This window comes from Arachis hypogaea, chromosome 12, assembly GCF_003086295.3.
Source record: "Arachis hypogaea cultivar Tifrunner chromosome 12, arahy.Tifrunner.gnm2.J5K5, whole genome shotgun sequence".
Lineage (NCBI taxonomy): Eukaryota > Viridiplantae > Streptophyta > Magnoliopsida > Fabales > Fabaceae > Arachis > Arachis hypogaea.
Window position 1 is genome coordinate 89,333,310 of NC_092047.1, and position 18,060 is coordinate 89,351,369.

At 30.8% G+C, this 18,060-nt stretch overlaps 2 protein-coding genes across 2 annotated transcripts; one reads left to right on the forward strand and one right to left on the reverse strand.

The window, feature by feature from the left end:
- The first annotated feature begins 6,133 nt into the window (after positions 1-6,133).
- On the forward strand, positions 6,134-14,819 carry LOC112727682 (2-oxoglutarate-dependent dioxygenase DAO). The gene is made up of 3 exons (XM_025777540.3): positions 6,134-6,542; positions 12,397-12,712; positions 14,361-14,819. The coding sequence occupies exons 1-3, from the start codon at positions 6,208-6,210 to the stop codon at positions 14,604-14,606; spliced, it is 897 nt and encodes a 298-aa protein (XP_025633325.1). The 5' UTR covers positions 6,134-6,207; the 3' UTR covers positions 14,607-14,819.
- A 1,467-nt stretch (positions 14,820-16,286) lies between these two features.
- On the reverse strand, positions 16,287-17,822 carry LOC112727680 (pentatricopeptide repeat-containing protein At1g74630-like). The gene has a single exon (XM_025777539.2). The coding sequence runs from the start codon at positions 17,820-17,822 to the stop codon at positions 16,287-16,289; it is 1,536 nt and encodes a 511-aa protein (XP_025633324.2).
- Between the last annotated feature and the right edge of the window lie 238 nt (positions 17,823-18,060).

Below are 18,060 nucleotides of genomic sequence, written 5' to 3' on the forward strand. Positions count from 1 at the left end.
TTTTTTTCTCCTTTTTTCTTATTTTTCTCTTTTATTATCGTTATTGTCATTATCGTTGTCTTCTTTTTATATGTATAACAGTTCAAATCTATAATACATTAAAATTTTTTAATGATAACGACACATAAACAAACTCAGTTTAAAACAAATGCAAACTACAAATACACTTTATTTAAAATTTAGATGTGTAGCATAACTATAAAATTTAAGAGAATTTTGTATGTATATTAAACTCTTTCTCTTACATCTTTTAAATTTAATTTTATTTATGATGTGCAAACTACAAATTTATTAATTAGTCGCAACCATTTTAATTTCTTGGAGTAGGTAGCGACTACTAGGCAATGAAACTGCTGATGAAGGAACAAAGAAACCTAGCTATTAGCTATATACTTCATTTGAATCAAGATAGGTAGATATCTCTGTTGATGTAATTATCGTACATTTTTTTTAATGTGTAAAAGCAAAATCTAAATTAGTATAATCTTCATAAATATTTTCAGTATATAATAAGTCCTATGCATTGGTGATGAATATATAAACCATTTTGATTTTAAGGTAGAATAACGTCCGATCCTAATTTCATCTATAGTAGTTGGCTGAATTACGATGACAAGTGGAATCAAAATAGGCCCTTACATGGGGTTACAAAGACTTTTGTACAGAAAGTCGGATTTTTTTCATTTATAAAATAAAAAAATTTATTATTTTCTCAAATACGTTTTTTAAATTTTAATTTTTCACATATAATTTTTGTTTTAGTATTTGGGTAAGTTCGTCGGACCTCAACGAACTCTAAAAAACTTAGCAAATTCGCTTTAAATTCAATGAACTCTATAAAAATTATAGAGTTCGTCTCACCCTCTTCCAAACTTTCTTTAAAATTTTTAAATCACACGTCTTTAATTTATATCATCTTCTTCAAAAAATATATAGATCTATAAAGTATAAATAATATATAGGAGTATATAAAAATACACAAACAATAAATATAATTTTTTCAAAAAAAAATTTAAATTATAAATTAAGAAAAACAAATCATATTTAACAATGGCAACCATTATTATCGTCTTAAAAAATATATGAATACAGCGGAATAAGTCATATTTAACAAAAAAATTTTAATTATAAATAAAAAAAATAACTACTTCCTAAAATAAAATACGACTTATTCATGTGTATTCTTGTGTACTCTTATATATTTTTGTGTACCAAAAATAAAATACATAAAAATACACAAGAATAAATCGTATTTTATTTTTAAAAAATAATTTTTTTTAATTTATAATTAAAAGAATTCTTGTTCCTAAAAACATATAATTACTCCTGAAAACTCTTAAATATGATTAGAGGTGGTTTCGTAACACCACTGGAAATGCCAAAGATAAAGAGAAGAGAAAAATGTTTTGAACATTTACTTTTTTTTATACATTATTATATTGATATTCATGTCATTTATCTGGTATCTTTTTATTCTATGTTTAAAATATATTTATGTCACTAAAAATAATTATTTTCAATAATTAACACCTGAATAGTTATTAAACAATAATAAAAAATAATTTATATTATTAGTGCATTAAAATTAAACTCTTAAATAAAATGTAAATAGTAGATATAGTAATTTTTGAATAAATATAAAAAGTAAAAAAATATTTATTTAAAGAAGAAGGTAACACATCATAGTGAGAGTGGTGAAATAAGAGGTCTTTAAAGAAGGTGTTGAGAAATGAGAAATGAGAAATGAGGGAACACTTGTGAGTTGGGATGTGACTGGTTGAAAGGGAACTTTCCAAAAATGGAATAAGGTCCACGTGCTATTATTGTTGACGCAGACAGTGTTCGGCCCAAATAGGCAAAGTTTCTGGCAGCCCGTGTTCATAATGGGTCCCACAACATTCAACTCTTTGGACTTTGGAATATCAATGGGGCTAATTTTTTGTGATATGAGACCAAGTTTGGTGTAATGTTGGGTTATAAAATTTGGGGGAGTTTTACACTGTTGTGACGGCGTTTAGGTGAAGGAAAGAAATCGGACGGTCCGATTTATTGCAGTTGAAAGGGGACACAAATCGGACCGTCCGATTTGTGATTTATGGAAGGCAGTGCATGGAAATCGGACCCACTGATTTCATGCTTTACATTCAAATTTTTTTGGGTCCAAAGAAATCGGACCCAGCGATTTTTTTGCTGGATGAGAAAAAATTTTATAAGTCATAAAATCGGACCCAACGATTTCTAAACCATGACACTTGCGCTATGTACTCTCATACCCATGTGATACTCCATCTTCTTTCAAATATGAAAAATAAAAACTCTATGAAGGGTCCCTCAACTCACTTATTTTCAAAGTTCAGAAAATCGGACCGGTCATCAAACCGTTCTAATTACTGGTTCATTGGTTTATTGGTCTAATCGGTCCAACCAGTGGTTCAACCGAAAAAACCGTTTTAGAATAAAATAATAAATAAATTATAAATATACATCCTAAAATATAATTATAGTCTAACAGCAATTCTGCCTAGAGCAATTAACAAAAAAAATCAAACATTCCATAAATGGCTCGTTCACTTATTAGGATTATGTATGAATTACAAATCTAATTTTAGTTCCAACTAATCTCAAAATTTACAACATGAACTAAGGCTTACATTTTCGCTCAGTCCATTAGCATTTCTTCCCAAAGATTTGGGATCATGCAAGTGTTTGATTACAAAGAAATTGTAGTGTACTATGTACGAATATAGGTATCAGCATGGTTCATCCACTGTGTAGACAAGTCTTTGCCAAACTTTTGTGTTCTTTTTTGGGACCATCAGTGAAGCTATGATCAGTGTCATGTTCTTTGAATGTTCAAATAACAGGTTTTCGCACCCATCATGATAAGCCTCTCCACCATGAATAACTCTTAATTGTTCTCAATCAAGGGATCCAGGAGATGACTATAGTTTGAATGATATGCCATTTTGTACCTGCGAATCTGAATTTGAATCATCGTGAACATCAATAGAATTTAATCTGAGCCGAAAGCTACATCGAGATACAAAACCTTTAAAGAGTCATTGTTCCATGAATTATAAGAGTATTGGTTCAATTATGCTCACAGCAATTCTGCCTACAGTATTCAGCCATTCAACAATATTACAAAACAGAGTAAGTTTCCACTTTCCAGCATTAACAAAACAGAGTAACAAATTAACAATTACAAAGCAGCAAAAGTGCAAAACACTAAAACAGCAATAAATTGAACAAAAATCGCGTAACGGGTACACTAGGAACGTCTTCATGTTTCTGTATCAACTGAGGAAAAAAAGGAACGAAGAAGATGAGCAGAGGACCGAAGAGGCGAAGAACGAAGAAGATGAGCAGAGGAAGTTCAGAGAAGATGAAGACCACGAGTCACTCACCTGGGTTCGATGGAGGGCTACTGGTGTTGAGGACCAGGCGACGATGAAGACGATAAGAGGGTTACTGGTGTTGAGAAGTTGAAGACGATGGAGGGCTACTGGGCTGGGAACCAGGCGACGATAGAGGGCTACTGGTGCTGAAGATCAGGCGACGGCGGTGGCGCTGACGACCTCAGACTGCGGCAACGATAGAGGGCTACTGGGCGACGATGGAGAGGAACTTCAGAGGGCTAGGGTTCACTCACTGTGAGACTGAGATGAATGAATGGGGGTGGGGGTGCCAGGTCGGGTAGGTTTTCATTTTTTTTTATTTTTTTTAAATAATTAAGAAAACGGCGTCGTTTAAAGGAACCAGCCGGTCACCGGTCCGACTCAACCGGCCGGTTTTTGGCCGATTCACCGATTTCAAGCGGTTCTTTCTCTAACGGTTTTTAAAGGAGGACCGGACTGCTTACATCGCCGATTCGCGGTTAAACCGGTCAAACTGGCCGGTCCGCTCCGATTTTCAGAAGCTTGCTTATTTTGAAACTTAAACAAACTTTTACTTGCATTCTACTCCCATAATTACTTCATCATCCTCAATTCTTTCTTTTGAAAAAATAAATAATTTATTGACCAATCATATTTTTAATTAATAACTCTATTTCTATCTTCTTTCCTTCACAAAAGTGAGCATATTTAATTTGATTGGCTAGTTAGTTTGCTTGTTTTTTCTTATATTAAGTATATGATTGTAGGTAATATATATGGAAAAGTATAGGTAGACAATGAAAATATTAAACAATATGAACAATAGATATATTGGATGTTCATTTCACTAGGTGTACGAATGATTATTCTAATATTAAAATTTAGGTGGATAATTTAAAGTGTAATGTATTTTTATTTGATTAGTAGTTGTTCATATTGTTCAAAAAAATCATTAGTTACCTAGTATAACCCAATATATATATATATATACAAATTTTCTATTATCAAAAACTTATTTAATCCTAAATAATATGGTAATTAAAAAACAAGAAAAAAATTAAAAGATAAATATTTTATTGCATGCATAAATTTTAATATTAAAACAAATTATAATGTTTTGTAGAGACATTTAAGTTCCCCCATGACACACGCGCAAATGAAAATAGTTTATAGGTGACTAATAATGGTAGTGTGACATTACATTACCTTACTTAGGGTGAAATGCTCTCTAGTTTTGTAGAACAAAGATGTTGCGATTTTCAATGTTTTTCTGATCCTTTAATATATTTGTGCTGTGATGGAAATTTTTGATGGTATGATATGGCATGAGCACTTTTGTGGCCCAACAAGAACAAAGGCTCTTCCACTTCTACTGTCCTTCCCAATCGAGTTGCAATTGCAGTTCAACCTTGAAAGATAAATAATAAAATAAAAAAAGAAACAACTAGTTAGAAATTTTCTCTTGGACTTTGTTTCATTCTTTGTTTTCACCAACAGTACAATATTTTGGGTTTATGATTACGATTTTTTTTTGTTATGGTTTTTTAGGGTAACAAAAAAAAAGTAATAGTCACGGTTTTTTTAAAAAAGATGATCATAGAGTAACCTAAAAGGGTTTATAGTCACGGTTTTGGAGGGTGGACTAAAAGAATTTATGATCACGGTTTTATCACGTGACCATAAATTGATAAAAAAACGTGGCCTAAAGTGTCAGAATTTAAACATTACAACCGTGACTATAGAAACCGTGATCATAAATAAAAAAACATGACCATAGATCTATGGCTACGAGAGAATAGGCCACAGCAAAAAAAACTGTGATCATAGACCTATAATGAGCCTTTTTACTAACTTTCACTGTGACTATAGACCTCTTTTTTTGTAATGTAAAGTCGCAAAGTCGTACATATATAGCTCCACATATGCACATTTTCTGTATCTTGGTCATGATTTTCTTCCACCGTACCGAAGGTTGCTTCTTTCAGGTAATTTTTCAAAAGAAATTACGATAGAAATGATGAATTGACATTGACGACACATTGCATGAATTAATTAAGAAGATAGTATTGGTGTTAATTAAATACTGAAAAATGTAGGGTAGATTGGGAAATTAAAGGCACACAAGTGGGGCACCATGATTGAATGGAAGTAAAGGCATCTACGTAGGTGGTCGGTGGTCTCTATCAAACCAAGTATTGAGGCAGTTACTCAGATTTTTCACTATATATAATAGAAAAATGATAGGACCTTTAGAATTTATTAATTTTAATTTTTATTTAATTATTAATTTAATTTTTTATTTTAATAATTTAATAATATATTTTATTTTATATTTTTAATTAATAATTATTTAATAACAAAAAATAATAAATTTTAATGATCTTTTAATATTTTTTTATATAATAATGGATCAGACTAATTGTATATCAAATATAAATCATTAAATCAATCGTTCAAATAAAAAATATACTAAAATATAAAATATATATTAAAAAGTAAATTAAATAATATATACTTATATATAAATATATAATATTAATTATAGTTAACTTTTTGTATATATAGATTTTTTAAAAAATATTATTTATATATTAAAATTAACTATTAAAATACATAATTTAATTTATTTTTAATTTTTTAATATACATTTTAACTAATTTTAATAGTTGATTTATATTTTTGGTACACAGTAAGTATAATTGAGATTATTTTTAAATTTTAATAACCAAGTGGCACTAATCCAATTTTTACGGGAACGAGCTGTTATATTCATGTGCAACTACCACGTGTAGCCACACATAAACCCAAAAGCAAAGACAAAGAAAACATAATGGAGGTTCCTGTAGTAGATTTTCAGCAACTCAGGAACAAAGAGGAGGAGTTGAAGAAGCTAAGAGAGGCATGTGAGAGATGTGGGTGCTTCAGGATCATCAACCACACGGTTCCAGAAACACTCATGGCGGATATGAAATCAGTGGCAAAGTATCTTCACGACCTCCCCGTGGAGATCAAGACGAAGAACAAGCCAGTGATCCCTGAATCTGGCTACAGGCCACCATCTGAAATAAGTCCTTTCTATGAGGGGTTGGCACTCTATGACATTCACAAGTCGCCGCAGTCTGTGGACCAATTCTGCTCTCAATTGGGTGTGCCACCAAAGCAGAGGTCAGTACTCGGTTGTTTCTTATTGTTGTTATTTTTTATTTTATTTTATTTTTTTCTTATTTGAGGTTCAAAGTTCAATCATTCAAATTGAATGGATCCACAGCTAGAGACTCCTACAACCAAAGGTAACGGAACCTATTACAAATTTTTTCAGACTTTTGGAGAAGTCAATCCAATCCGACCCTACACTATCAAAACAGGATCGGAAATTTATACTAAAAAAAAAAAGAGAATAGAAAAATAAATTGCAGAAAAAGACAATATTCTTTCTTTAAAGAAATTTCCAATCATGCTTGTAACAAAATTATTTTTTAAAAACAAAAGTCAAATAAAAGAAAACGAACGGCCGTGCGTGTCGGGCCCAGAGGCCAGGCAGTGCCGAGCCTAGAGGGAGGCAGAACGGGCAGATCGATCTGAGGTGACAACAGAAGGAGCAGAACTCGAACAGAGGCAACGGCGGAAACTACGAGAAACCAGCGGAGACACATCGAGGAATGAGCATCGGCGGTGAAGGAAGGCAAATCGCAGAGCAGAGAAGTACGAGGAGGTGTGGGCTTGGAGAGTCGCTAGGGGCCAGGAGAGATCGAGAATTGGAGATAGTGAAGCTAGAAAGAGAAAACATACTAAATTAACGTAAATTATTGATAAAAAGTAAAAACATTTTTCAGAAAATTAAACGTGAAAAATGCTAATTTCACATTTATACCACAATCATTATTAATTAATAATAAGATAATGATTAATTTTTCGCTTTTTAATTTTTATATTGAGAAAACAGTAAAGTTATTCATGGTTGTTGGAACTTTATGTATTATCCAAAGATGTGAAAGATGACTATCAAATCAACAAATTCCAAGATCGGATTTTGAGTTTTTTAACCATAAAATTGACCTACCGATGTGCTCTAAACTTCCCAAAAAAAAAAAAAATCTAGTCACACGATACTTAAGATTCGATTTGTTCATCACCCGGATTTAAATTCACTAAACTCAAATTGAATCCTAAATTTTCTTTCCTCCACAATTTTGAGTCTCTGATCTGTAAATTTTTATTAAAAGATATATATATCTCCATATCCATTAAAATCACGACAATAAACATAACAGTAAAAAACACGTCATGGAAATTTATACTAAAAAAATTAGCCTCAATTTCTATCCAAGAACTCCTGTAGAGAAGTAGCATCAACACAAGTTATTCTATTCAGATTTTGCCCCTTTGCTATCGATCTCCATGTATGTCTGCCAAAAACAGAATTTATTAGCATGTTGGAAATGAAGTTACGGCTTTTTTATTTAAATAAAATAATAGAAGATCAATTTTACGTGAATCCCCTGAATGAAATTTTAAAACGTGAATCTCTTAAACTATATAATATATAAATCGTCTCAGGGTGATGTGAGTTAGATAAGTATGAAATATGTTATCCTAGGATAATTTATGCATGAAATTTATTGGACAAATGCACATAAATCGTCCCAACCCAATGTATTTTTTAAGTTATATGTAAATCGTACCACCTTAGCATGAGTTACATTTTTCCACCTAAAGCCCACAATTTTAACACGATTTACGTGTAAATACACAACTCAGCACTCAGACACGATTTACGTGCAAATTCAAAACTAATAGATATTAGATATATTTAAACATAATTTTAATTTGTACTTAAATATTGGTAGGTTGAATGTTAATTTTTCAATTAATTTAGGAAGTGAAAATTTTAATTAGTTATAAAAAACGAATATAAAAAATGATTTTGTTACAACAAATATTTATTTTCTAAAATAATTAAAAAAGCTTCATTGTAAAGATAAATTATTGTGTATGAATAATTCTATTTTTATTTCAAAGATAATATCTAAAAAAAATTAAAGAATTTAAATGTTTTAAAATAAAAAAATTATTAAAATGATCAAATAAAAATTAACATCATTAAATTTGTAATTTTTATAAAATATATATTTTATTATTTTATTTTTAAAAATTAATTTTAATTTAATTTTTTATTTATCAATTTATTCAATTTAAAAGATTTTAATCTAAGATTAAATATTAGAATAATCAAGAAAATAGCACTAATTTGGCCAAATAGCAATCAATAATTGGATATTTAAAGGATACAAGTAACATCAGTATACAACCAAAATGAAAAAATCAAAATACATAGTAAATGTAGAATTCAACAAAAAAAAAAAAACGATTAAATTGACTACTTGATGTACTAAAATTAATTTTGTAAAATATTTATTGTGTGAATACCTGTAGATATAGATCAAATTCATTTCAATATCCTATTAAAACTAAAATGGAGTTTACCTCAATTTTAAAACCTAATTCAAGAAATAAAAATATTTTTATATTCATAAATTATGTAGACATATAAGTATATAACTATAAAAATATAACTATCTGAACATAATATAAACAAATTTTGGACTTATAACAAATTTTTGGATATAACTATCTAATACTTGATTAAAATTTTTAAATTGATAAAATAATAAAATAAAAAATTAATTTTTTAAAAATAAAATACTAAAATATATATTTTATAAAATTACAAATTTAATAATGTTAATTTTTATTTTATCAAAATAATAATTTTATTATTTAAAATATTTAAATTCTTTAATTTTGTTAGATATTGTCTTTGAAATAAAAATAGAGTTATTCATAGTTTATACACAATAATTTAGTCTTTTAAGTGAATTTTTTTTATTTATTTTAGAAGATAAATCTTTGGTGTAACAAAATTATTTTTTATATTTATTTTTTTAACTAATTAAAATTTTTACTTCCTAAATTTATTGAAAAATTAATATTCAACTTAAAAATATTTAAGTACAAATTAAAATTATGTCTAAATATATCTATTAGTTTTGGATTTGCACGTAAATCGTACTTGGATGTTGAGGTTGTGTATTTGCACGTAAATGGTGCTAGGGTTATGGGTTGTAGGTGAAAAAACGTAATCCATAATAAGGTGGGATGATTTACATACAACTTGAAAAACACATTGGACTTGGATGATTTATGTGCATTTGTCCAATAAATTTCATGCATAAATCGTCTTAGGGTAACATGTTTCATGCATTATCTAATTTATATCTGGGACAATTTATATATTATATAATTTAGGGAATTTACGTTTTAAAATTTCATTTATAAAATTCACCTAAATTTGATCTTCTTTTATTTTATTTAAATTAAAAAGCCTGAAGTTATTGATCTATATATCATTTTAGGATGCCTAGATTTATTAAGTAGCGATTTATGTATAACTCTGTTGATATTTGCTAGCTCGTTACTCATGGCAGATGTTTAATTTTATAAAAATACTAAAATTTACCATCGTCCTATAATGATTTATGGAGAATGTTAGGGAACAATAAAAATTTTGAACAACATGAACAACCACCAATCAAATGAAAATACACTACACTCTAATTTAATGTTACTAATTAAATTTACTATTTTAACCCTATTAATTCACATTGTTTACACATTGTTCAAAAATCTTATTGATTACCTATACTTTTCCATGATTTATATATAACTTCTTTTTCCAAATTTAAATATTAATAACTGTAGGATATAGATTTTAATCATTTCATGAACAAATATCAATATCTAATATTGTATAGTAATTTATATATAATAATTTTATTCAAAATTCCTTGTTTTTCATAGGGTGTTGGAATTTATAAAAAAATGTTAAAATCCAACATTCTAAAACGATTTTTATTGATACAAAAAAGTTAAGTATAATTTTAGTTTGTGTAGTTTTGACCGAAAATCAAAATCCTTATTCCTTACTAAAGTGTTTGTTTTTTTCATTCAAAATTATCTCAAATCCTGAATTTTATTTTAAAATTATTCTTTCCTAATTTACAAACAAAAAATACCTTTTTTTTCACTTTTTTACCGGGGACGGATGTGCCTGCGTGGTTGTAGAGACGAGCGGCTCTATTATAATTTAAAATTTTTTTAATAGTTTATGATAATAATATTTATTTGTCTCCGTTAAATTATAAAATTTGATTTCATAATAATTTTTTATTTAATTTTTGATACTTCATAATCAATTTAAGAATTTTATATTAGATGTCATGGGAGTGATCAATTTTCAATTTAAATGAAATTTGTTCTTTTTTTTTAAGAAATTGATGCGAAAGAATATTATTTATTTATTTTTATATTAATTTTATTTTTTTGTAGCAACTACATTAATTGAAAAAATATTTTTAACTATAAATTTCAATAAGAGTTATAAATTTCTTAATAATAGTTTATATATATATAGAAGAGTAAGACTGCACATTTAAATTTTTTTATGAAATAAGTCTAATCAAGTGACTGTTTATATTATTCTAGACTAACTTAATTGGTCACCAAAAAAAAAAGGACTAATTTAATTAGACTTAGTTAACAAAAAGAATTGGATGTATAATATTATTTTATATAAAAAAAAAAATATTAAAAAATAATTACTCAATTTCTTTAAAATATAAAATTTAAATAATAAAATTTTAAATTATATGTTATTATTTAAATTACTATTTTAATCTTTTAATTTATAAATTAAATATTTTAAAAATTAATATATACATAAATCTATGTCATAATTTGCTGGATTCGGTCACTGTTTCTCACCAACGTTTTTTACCTTTGCTCCAATCATCACCAACACCCGTCATCTAGAGAGTACAAAACAGAGAGAAATAAAGAGAGAACAATAGAAAAGGAGAAGGGGAAAGACAGAACCAAATAGAGAAAGATAAAGAGAGAGAGAGAGAGGAAGGAGGCAGCAACATTGATGGAAGCACTGCCGCTATCGTCGTTGCCACTGCTGCATATGGAGCCCGCCGCCGAAGAATAGATCGCCGGAAACATCCAATGTCAAATTCTCTTTTCGTTTTCCACCTCGCTAGAGCTCCGCGGAAGAATATGGCACATGATTGCTCCCTCCCGGTGGACATCTCGATGTACACTGCGGTCTGCAGCTTCCTTGATCTCACGATCCTCAGCTTCCCGTCGCCTCTCTGTGTCTTTGCTGTTCTTTGAATTTTTTAAAAATTAAATATTATTGGTATTGTTGTTATTGTTATAATTGTTGTTGCTGTTGCTGTGGGTAAGAAGGGGTGCTAGTGAAGGTGTCAATGGTGTGAGGGGGAGAGGTGATGGAGGCGGTAGAAATGAGGGATGAAAGGTGTTGGTGAGGAGAGTAGGACAAGAGTGGAAAACGTTAGCGAAGAGGAGAAGAAAGAAGGGTATTTTTATCCGAAATTTAGGGAATGATGATTTCAAAATAAAATAATATTATAGATAATTTTAAATGTAAAAAATCTTAGAATTGGTCAAAATCATAAAGACTAAAATATATGAAATCAAATTTGTCTTGCATATCATGATAGTTTTATATTAGTTCAGGAGGATAGCACTCAGCCAATCAAAGCCAAAAACGTAGGTCAATGCATGCATGCATAACTAACTGTCATGTATGTAAAGTTAATTATGCTGGAGCTGCTACTAGTTGCTGAAGTTAGTTGTAGTAACTAGATATTTAAGAGTGAGTTAAAGAAAATTTGAGTTACAGTCAACCTAAGTTAATTAGCTAGAGTTAGATGTTAGTTAGAATTTCGGTTATGTAAATAAACTTAATTTTGCAGGTTAATTGAATGAGATTCATCAATATTTTTCACACTGTCATTTTCTTTTCTTTGCTAGTTGTGCATATTGTCTCTCAACTCTTCTCACTCACCTCAACCAACTCTACCCTAAGAGCATGAGTTTTCACATTGGTAGTTGCGTCTTCTCAGTTTATAAGGTTGTGACTTTGTTTGTTTCACAGGAAAACAATTGAGGCATATGGTGAAGCTGTTAATGACTTGGCAACAAGTGTATCACAAAAAATGGCCGAGTCTTTGGGCGTAGTGAGTACTGATTTTAAGGACTGGCCATTGCTATTTAGGGTTATCAAGTATAGCTTCAATGCAGAAAGCATAGGCTCCGTAGGAATACCGATGCATACGGATACAAGCTTTGTGACCTTACTTCAAGATGATGATAAAGTTGGAGGTCTTGAAATTATGGACCACTCTGGTTCATTTAATGCAGTCCCTCCCCAATCTGGATCCTTCCTTTGTATTATTGGAGATGTTGGACACGTAAGTATGCATAATTTCAATGGTCTTTTAATTTGGCTGAAACAAATTTGGAACTAAATTATTTTCATTATTTTTAAATTATTATTCACTTAATCATGAGAGGTATAAACTTCAACTCATTGATTTCTAGTTGATAAATATCTTATACATGCTTCATACAAAATTTGTTCACTTTTAAACTTTTATTAGTTTAAAAATAATTAGACATTATTAGTTGGAAATCCAACATCCCATATCCTTTTAGGTATAGAATTTAATTTTGAAACATTGTTGGTATAAAACCATTTTACACATATATCTAATCATATAACGCTATATTAATAAAAAAAAAATTATTTTTTATATTAACTGTATGAATGGTCATTCAAGAGAATGATTATGATTGTACAACTCTATAAAATATTTTATACTATTAATATATCAAAATTAAACTCTTCGCTATATTATTGGGTTAATGTTTAAAATGCTTTTGCAAAGATTTTGCATCAATTAATTTGGTCTTTTATATATTTAATGTCTGGTCCTTAAAAGCTATCAATGTGAGTTAAGCTGATTATTCTTTTAATTTCTTGTTGACTTGTCATCGTTAAACATGTGATCGTGAATTAAAAAAATAACCAACTTAACTTATTTTGATAATTTTTAAAAACCAAATTAAAATGTCAAATCTTTTATAGAACTAAATTCACTCAAACATGATGTTTTAACACTAATGAAGGTTTGTTAATCACTTAAAAAAGAGGAGTTGAATGTATGATCTCCTTATAAAATTTGTTCATTTTAATTTCAAATTGGATATGAAACTTCTTTGCTAGTGAATGTCAAGTTAATATTTCAAAAGACAATTTTATTTTATCTCTTCATAAATGATCAGAAACAAAAAATAGAACAAACTTTTTATTTTTAGTTGCTTGTTGCTCTTTTATTTAAATGTGGCCTGTACACTAGCCGAAAAAATTATTCACACAATTTTAAACTTTTGGCCCAATATTACATGTTTGAATATTATCAAATTATTGTTATTATTTTTTCAAACTCAACAATTAATTTAAATATCAAATCTTAAGAAATATTTCAAGTATATCATAAGTTTAAGTGTTTTAATTTTAAATATCAAATCTTAGGAAATATTTCTATTCTTTATATTCTGTTTTTAGTGTTCTATCTATTATGTTCTTAAAATCAAATGCAACCTATCATCCTTTTATAATTAGTCATTCACATCATCCTCTGTAAAGCGAGCGATATATAAACAAGGTCTCGTGAAATCTCAGCTCAAAAGGCATTATTATATGACTTGGCCAAAAGTGTCCCATAACCTAGAAAGTTATCTTATAATTGACATAAATTATGTTGGAATATATAATTTTTCAAACTTTAATTTGACTAACAATTAGACTGCCAATTTAAGTATCTATGTCCTTTATGCCGTTAAGTATTAATTTGTAAGATATTAAACTTTTAACCATTAAGTATATATTAAAATTAGTTACTAAATTACTAATATATAAAATATAAATATTCATTAAAAATAAATTAAATAATATATATTTATATATGAATACGGCTAATTTTAGTGTACGATCAAAATAGCACTTTTGTAAACTTTTATGTAATGATTATTGATTTGAAATGTATATATGTATAGATATGGAGCAATGGAAGATTTCACAATGTGAAACACCGGGTATTATGCAAGGAAGCAACTACACGTCTTACTTTTGGTGTGTTTATGTTTTCACCAAGGGATGGTAAAATTGATACCCCAACAGAGTTGGTGGACCTTAATCACCCACGGCTATATCGCTCATTCAACTATGAAGATTTAAGGCTGTTTCGAGTTAGCGCACGAGGGGAATTAGCAACGTTCTTGGCCAATGTTGCAAATGTGTAGCTAATATATGGTCACTTTAGAGATATTAATATCATCAAATAAAATTAGTGAAATGACTGGATGCATTGAAGGCTTGGTGCATCAAACTGTGAACTTATTATTAAAATGGTTTCCTTTTATATATAGACTGAACAAGATGGGCATGTTTATGAGTTGAGATCTTGAACAAACACTCAACAAAAAAAAGCTAAGGTAGAGTATGAGTTTGTGAAAGTATACACTGCCTACTTCTCTCCCATTTCTCGTGCTATCTCATGTTTTAGTAGCTGCCACCGCTAGGCGCTAACTTGTCTTGCTTCCTAGTGATGGATGTTAAAAAAATCATGGCATCTGCCAAATGGATGAGTGGTGAAGAGAAGAGGGTGAACCTTCTTAAGAGGCAACACAAAATGACACAGTGATCCCGACGAAATGACATAGTGAACGCACAGTGATTTATTTCCTTAACAATTAAAAAGTCTATCGAATATTTGTCTAAATAGAATTTGGACTACATAAAATGTAGTCATATAATTATGACAAATGTGTTATCAATTGCAAGCTATCGAGGATTATTATTGAAGAACCATAACAATGTAGAGGTAGTGTAGCAAAGGAAGATGAACAACAATAGTAATTTCAGAGTATAAGAAGAAATTAAATGGAAGAATGAAGTAATCAAGGTTGGGATCCAGGTTCACCTGCAGGAGGGAATTTGAAGTAGAAATTGGGAATTTTACAGAAAAGGACAAAGACAGAAGAGAAGGCCAGTAGAGAGGACTCACATCACACACACCCCTCAGCAGGGGCTTTTCTAAGTTTTATAATCCTATGAGAATAAAAATGATACAACAAATTAATTATCTAGAATTTAATTCAAACATGATACTCTATATTCAAATAAAATTTGTGAAGAAATTTACTAAAATGTAAAATGTAAATTTTCAATTCTCTCTAGCTTCTTCACAATCATCACTTCCAACATACTAAATGATATCGACATCAGCAGGGCTTAGCTTCTTCAACCTTTTTAATTAGTAATATTATTACAGAAAAATACTAAGAGCACCATAATTTAGCTGATATATATGATAAAATTCAACTATTTTATTATCTTATCAACTAGTTTTTCCTCCCTCTACATGTGCCGGGAAATGAATTTCAGTCAGTTATATATCTTTCATACTTTTTATAAGGAAGAGCAGAACGAAACATTTTATTTTATGATCACTCATAAAATTCATTGTCCCCGCCATAATTTTGTGTCTGTTATCACTTCCTCCAGATCAAAATCTTATCCAGCTACCCAGCTTTGGCTGCAAACATAAAATGTACTGGGGAGGCATAGGGAACTCGTTTTATACAACTGTGCACATAACCCTTCCCCTCTCCAACCCCACATAAAACATTGACGGCATGTATTAAGACAAAGCAATTACCCAAACCCGAATCATTTGCTAGCCATTCGTTTCAGCAGCAGTTGAAAACCCCCCAACACAAGCATTTGATTTATTCAGAAGCCAAGCAAGGAAATAAATTCTTGTTCCATGGGCAGTTGCTTGAGGATGACCATAACAACGGCTCTCATATCATTATTCCTCCATGTGCAGAGAGCCACAAAAAAAGAGTGGGACATCTCTTCTCTTGGCAACAACTTCCCCCATAAATTGCTCATAATTTAGCTGAATGTACATCAAGAGATCACTCAACCCAGCTAAAGGCCTTCTGCTTTTTTATTTGTTTCTCCTTCATCATGTCCCTTAATTCATTTACCATGCTCCATGTCCCTTTCTCACCTTGGATCTTTGAAAGCATTGAGTAGGAAACAGGATGATTGCTCTCTAGTTTGCGGATTCTTTCCGCAACATACTTCCCAAGTTCTATATTTGAATGCAGGCCACAAGCTGAAAGTAATGCACCCCACAACACCACATCAGGCTCAAAGGGCATAGTCTTGATCAATTTCTCTGCTTTATCAAATCGCCCTGCTCTTCCATACAGGTCCACCATGCAACTATAGTGCTCCATCTCTGCTTGGATCCTATACTTGGCCACCATGTTAGCAAAGTGCTTCTCACCTTCTTCAACAAGACCTGCATGTACACATGCTGATAACACATTCACAAATGTAACTTCATCAGGTGTGACACCAACTCTTTCCATTCTATCAAACTGCTCCAGTGCTTGAGTTGCAAGACCATGCATGGCATAACCACCAATTATCGAGTTCCACGACACCAAATTCTTGTTTTGAATGGACTCAAACACACTAAATGCTGCATCCATATTCCCACATTTTGCATACATATCAACAAGGGATGTCAATGAGATTACATCGTCTGTTATGCCAGACTTGATTAGACAAAGGTGGACTTGCATGCCCATCAGAAGAGAAGGACAACCAGCACATGCATCCAACACACTCGAAAACGTAAAATGATTGGGATGAGCCCCTGACTTAAACATCAAAAGAAAAAGCTTCAATGCATCCATAAATCTCTTGTTTTGCACATACCCACTAATCATTACCGTCCAAGAAACCACATTTCTCTCCCCCATCCTGTTAAATACAGACCTTGCTTTGTTAAGTCTCTTGTTCTTGATATAACCATTGACCAAAGTAGTCCAAGAAATGATGTTTCTTTCGGGCATGAGGTCGAATGCTTTTTGAGCATCGACCATACTTCCTATTTCCATGTAACCGGAAACCAAAGCATTCCAAGATGTTACATCCTTGATCAATATATCATCAAACACACGACCCAAAGCCACCTTCAACCTTAAACTCCCATAAGCTTTGATCAAAGCAGACCCAACAAACACATTCAAGTTGAGTCCCAAATGCAGTGCAAGAGCATGAAGCTGCTGCACCAAAACATCAAAATGAGTACCCATAACTGATCTGAGCAATATGGATAGTGTGTAGTCATTCGGCCCAACACCGTCTCTTCCCATTTGCAAGAAACACTGGAAAGACCTGTGAGTGTCCATGGTTCTCTGAAAACCAGCGAGCATGATGTTCCACGAAACGGCATCTCTTTGGGGAATTTGGTCGAATAGGTCATGGGCATGTCGAATTTGATGTTGTTGAACGTAGGCCATCATCATCATGTTCCAGGAAACAAGGGAGCGGGTTGAGGGATTTTCGTCAAACAGTTTGCGTGCTTGGCGTACGTTGTTGTTGCGTACGTAAGCATCTATCATGGAATTGAGCTCTGCTGCTGAAACCGTACGCATGCTACCGGAAAATGGCGTACGCCACAACATGATGTTGAGGTCACGCATGTCTTCGTTAGTTTACTTCTGAACACAGTTTCATCGCTATGGTTATGAAGTTAGCGTTCTACAAAAATTAATTTGGTGGAGGAGCTGAGGCAGGTTCACGGTGTGTGTCCGCGGCTCTGCTTTCCACGTTAATTTGTGGTGCGATAGTAGAGCAAGAGTAAAAAAATGAAAAAACAGACCAAAACCATAA

Excerpts from the sequence above, each read along its gene's own strand:
- LOC112727682 (XM_025777540.3), top strand. The coding sequence starts at position 6,208 with ATGGAGGTTCCTGTAGTAGATTTTCAGCAACTCAGGAACAAAGAGGAG. Across the intron at positions 6,543-12,396 it reads GGTGTGCCACCAAAGCAGAG|GAAAACAATTGAGGCATATG; the intron begins GTCAGTACTCGG and ends TTTGTTTCACAG. Across the intron at positions 12,713-14,360 it reads TTATTGGAGATGTTGGACAC|ATATGGAGCAATGGAAGATT; the intron begins GTAAGTATGCAT and ends ATATATGTATAG.
- LOC112727680 (XM_025777539.2), bottom strand. The coding sequence starts at position 17,822 with ATGCGTACGGTTTCAGCAGCAGAGCTCAATTCCATGATAGATGCTTAC.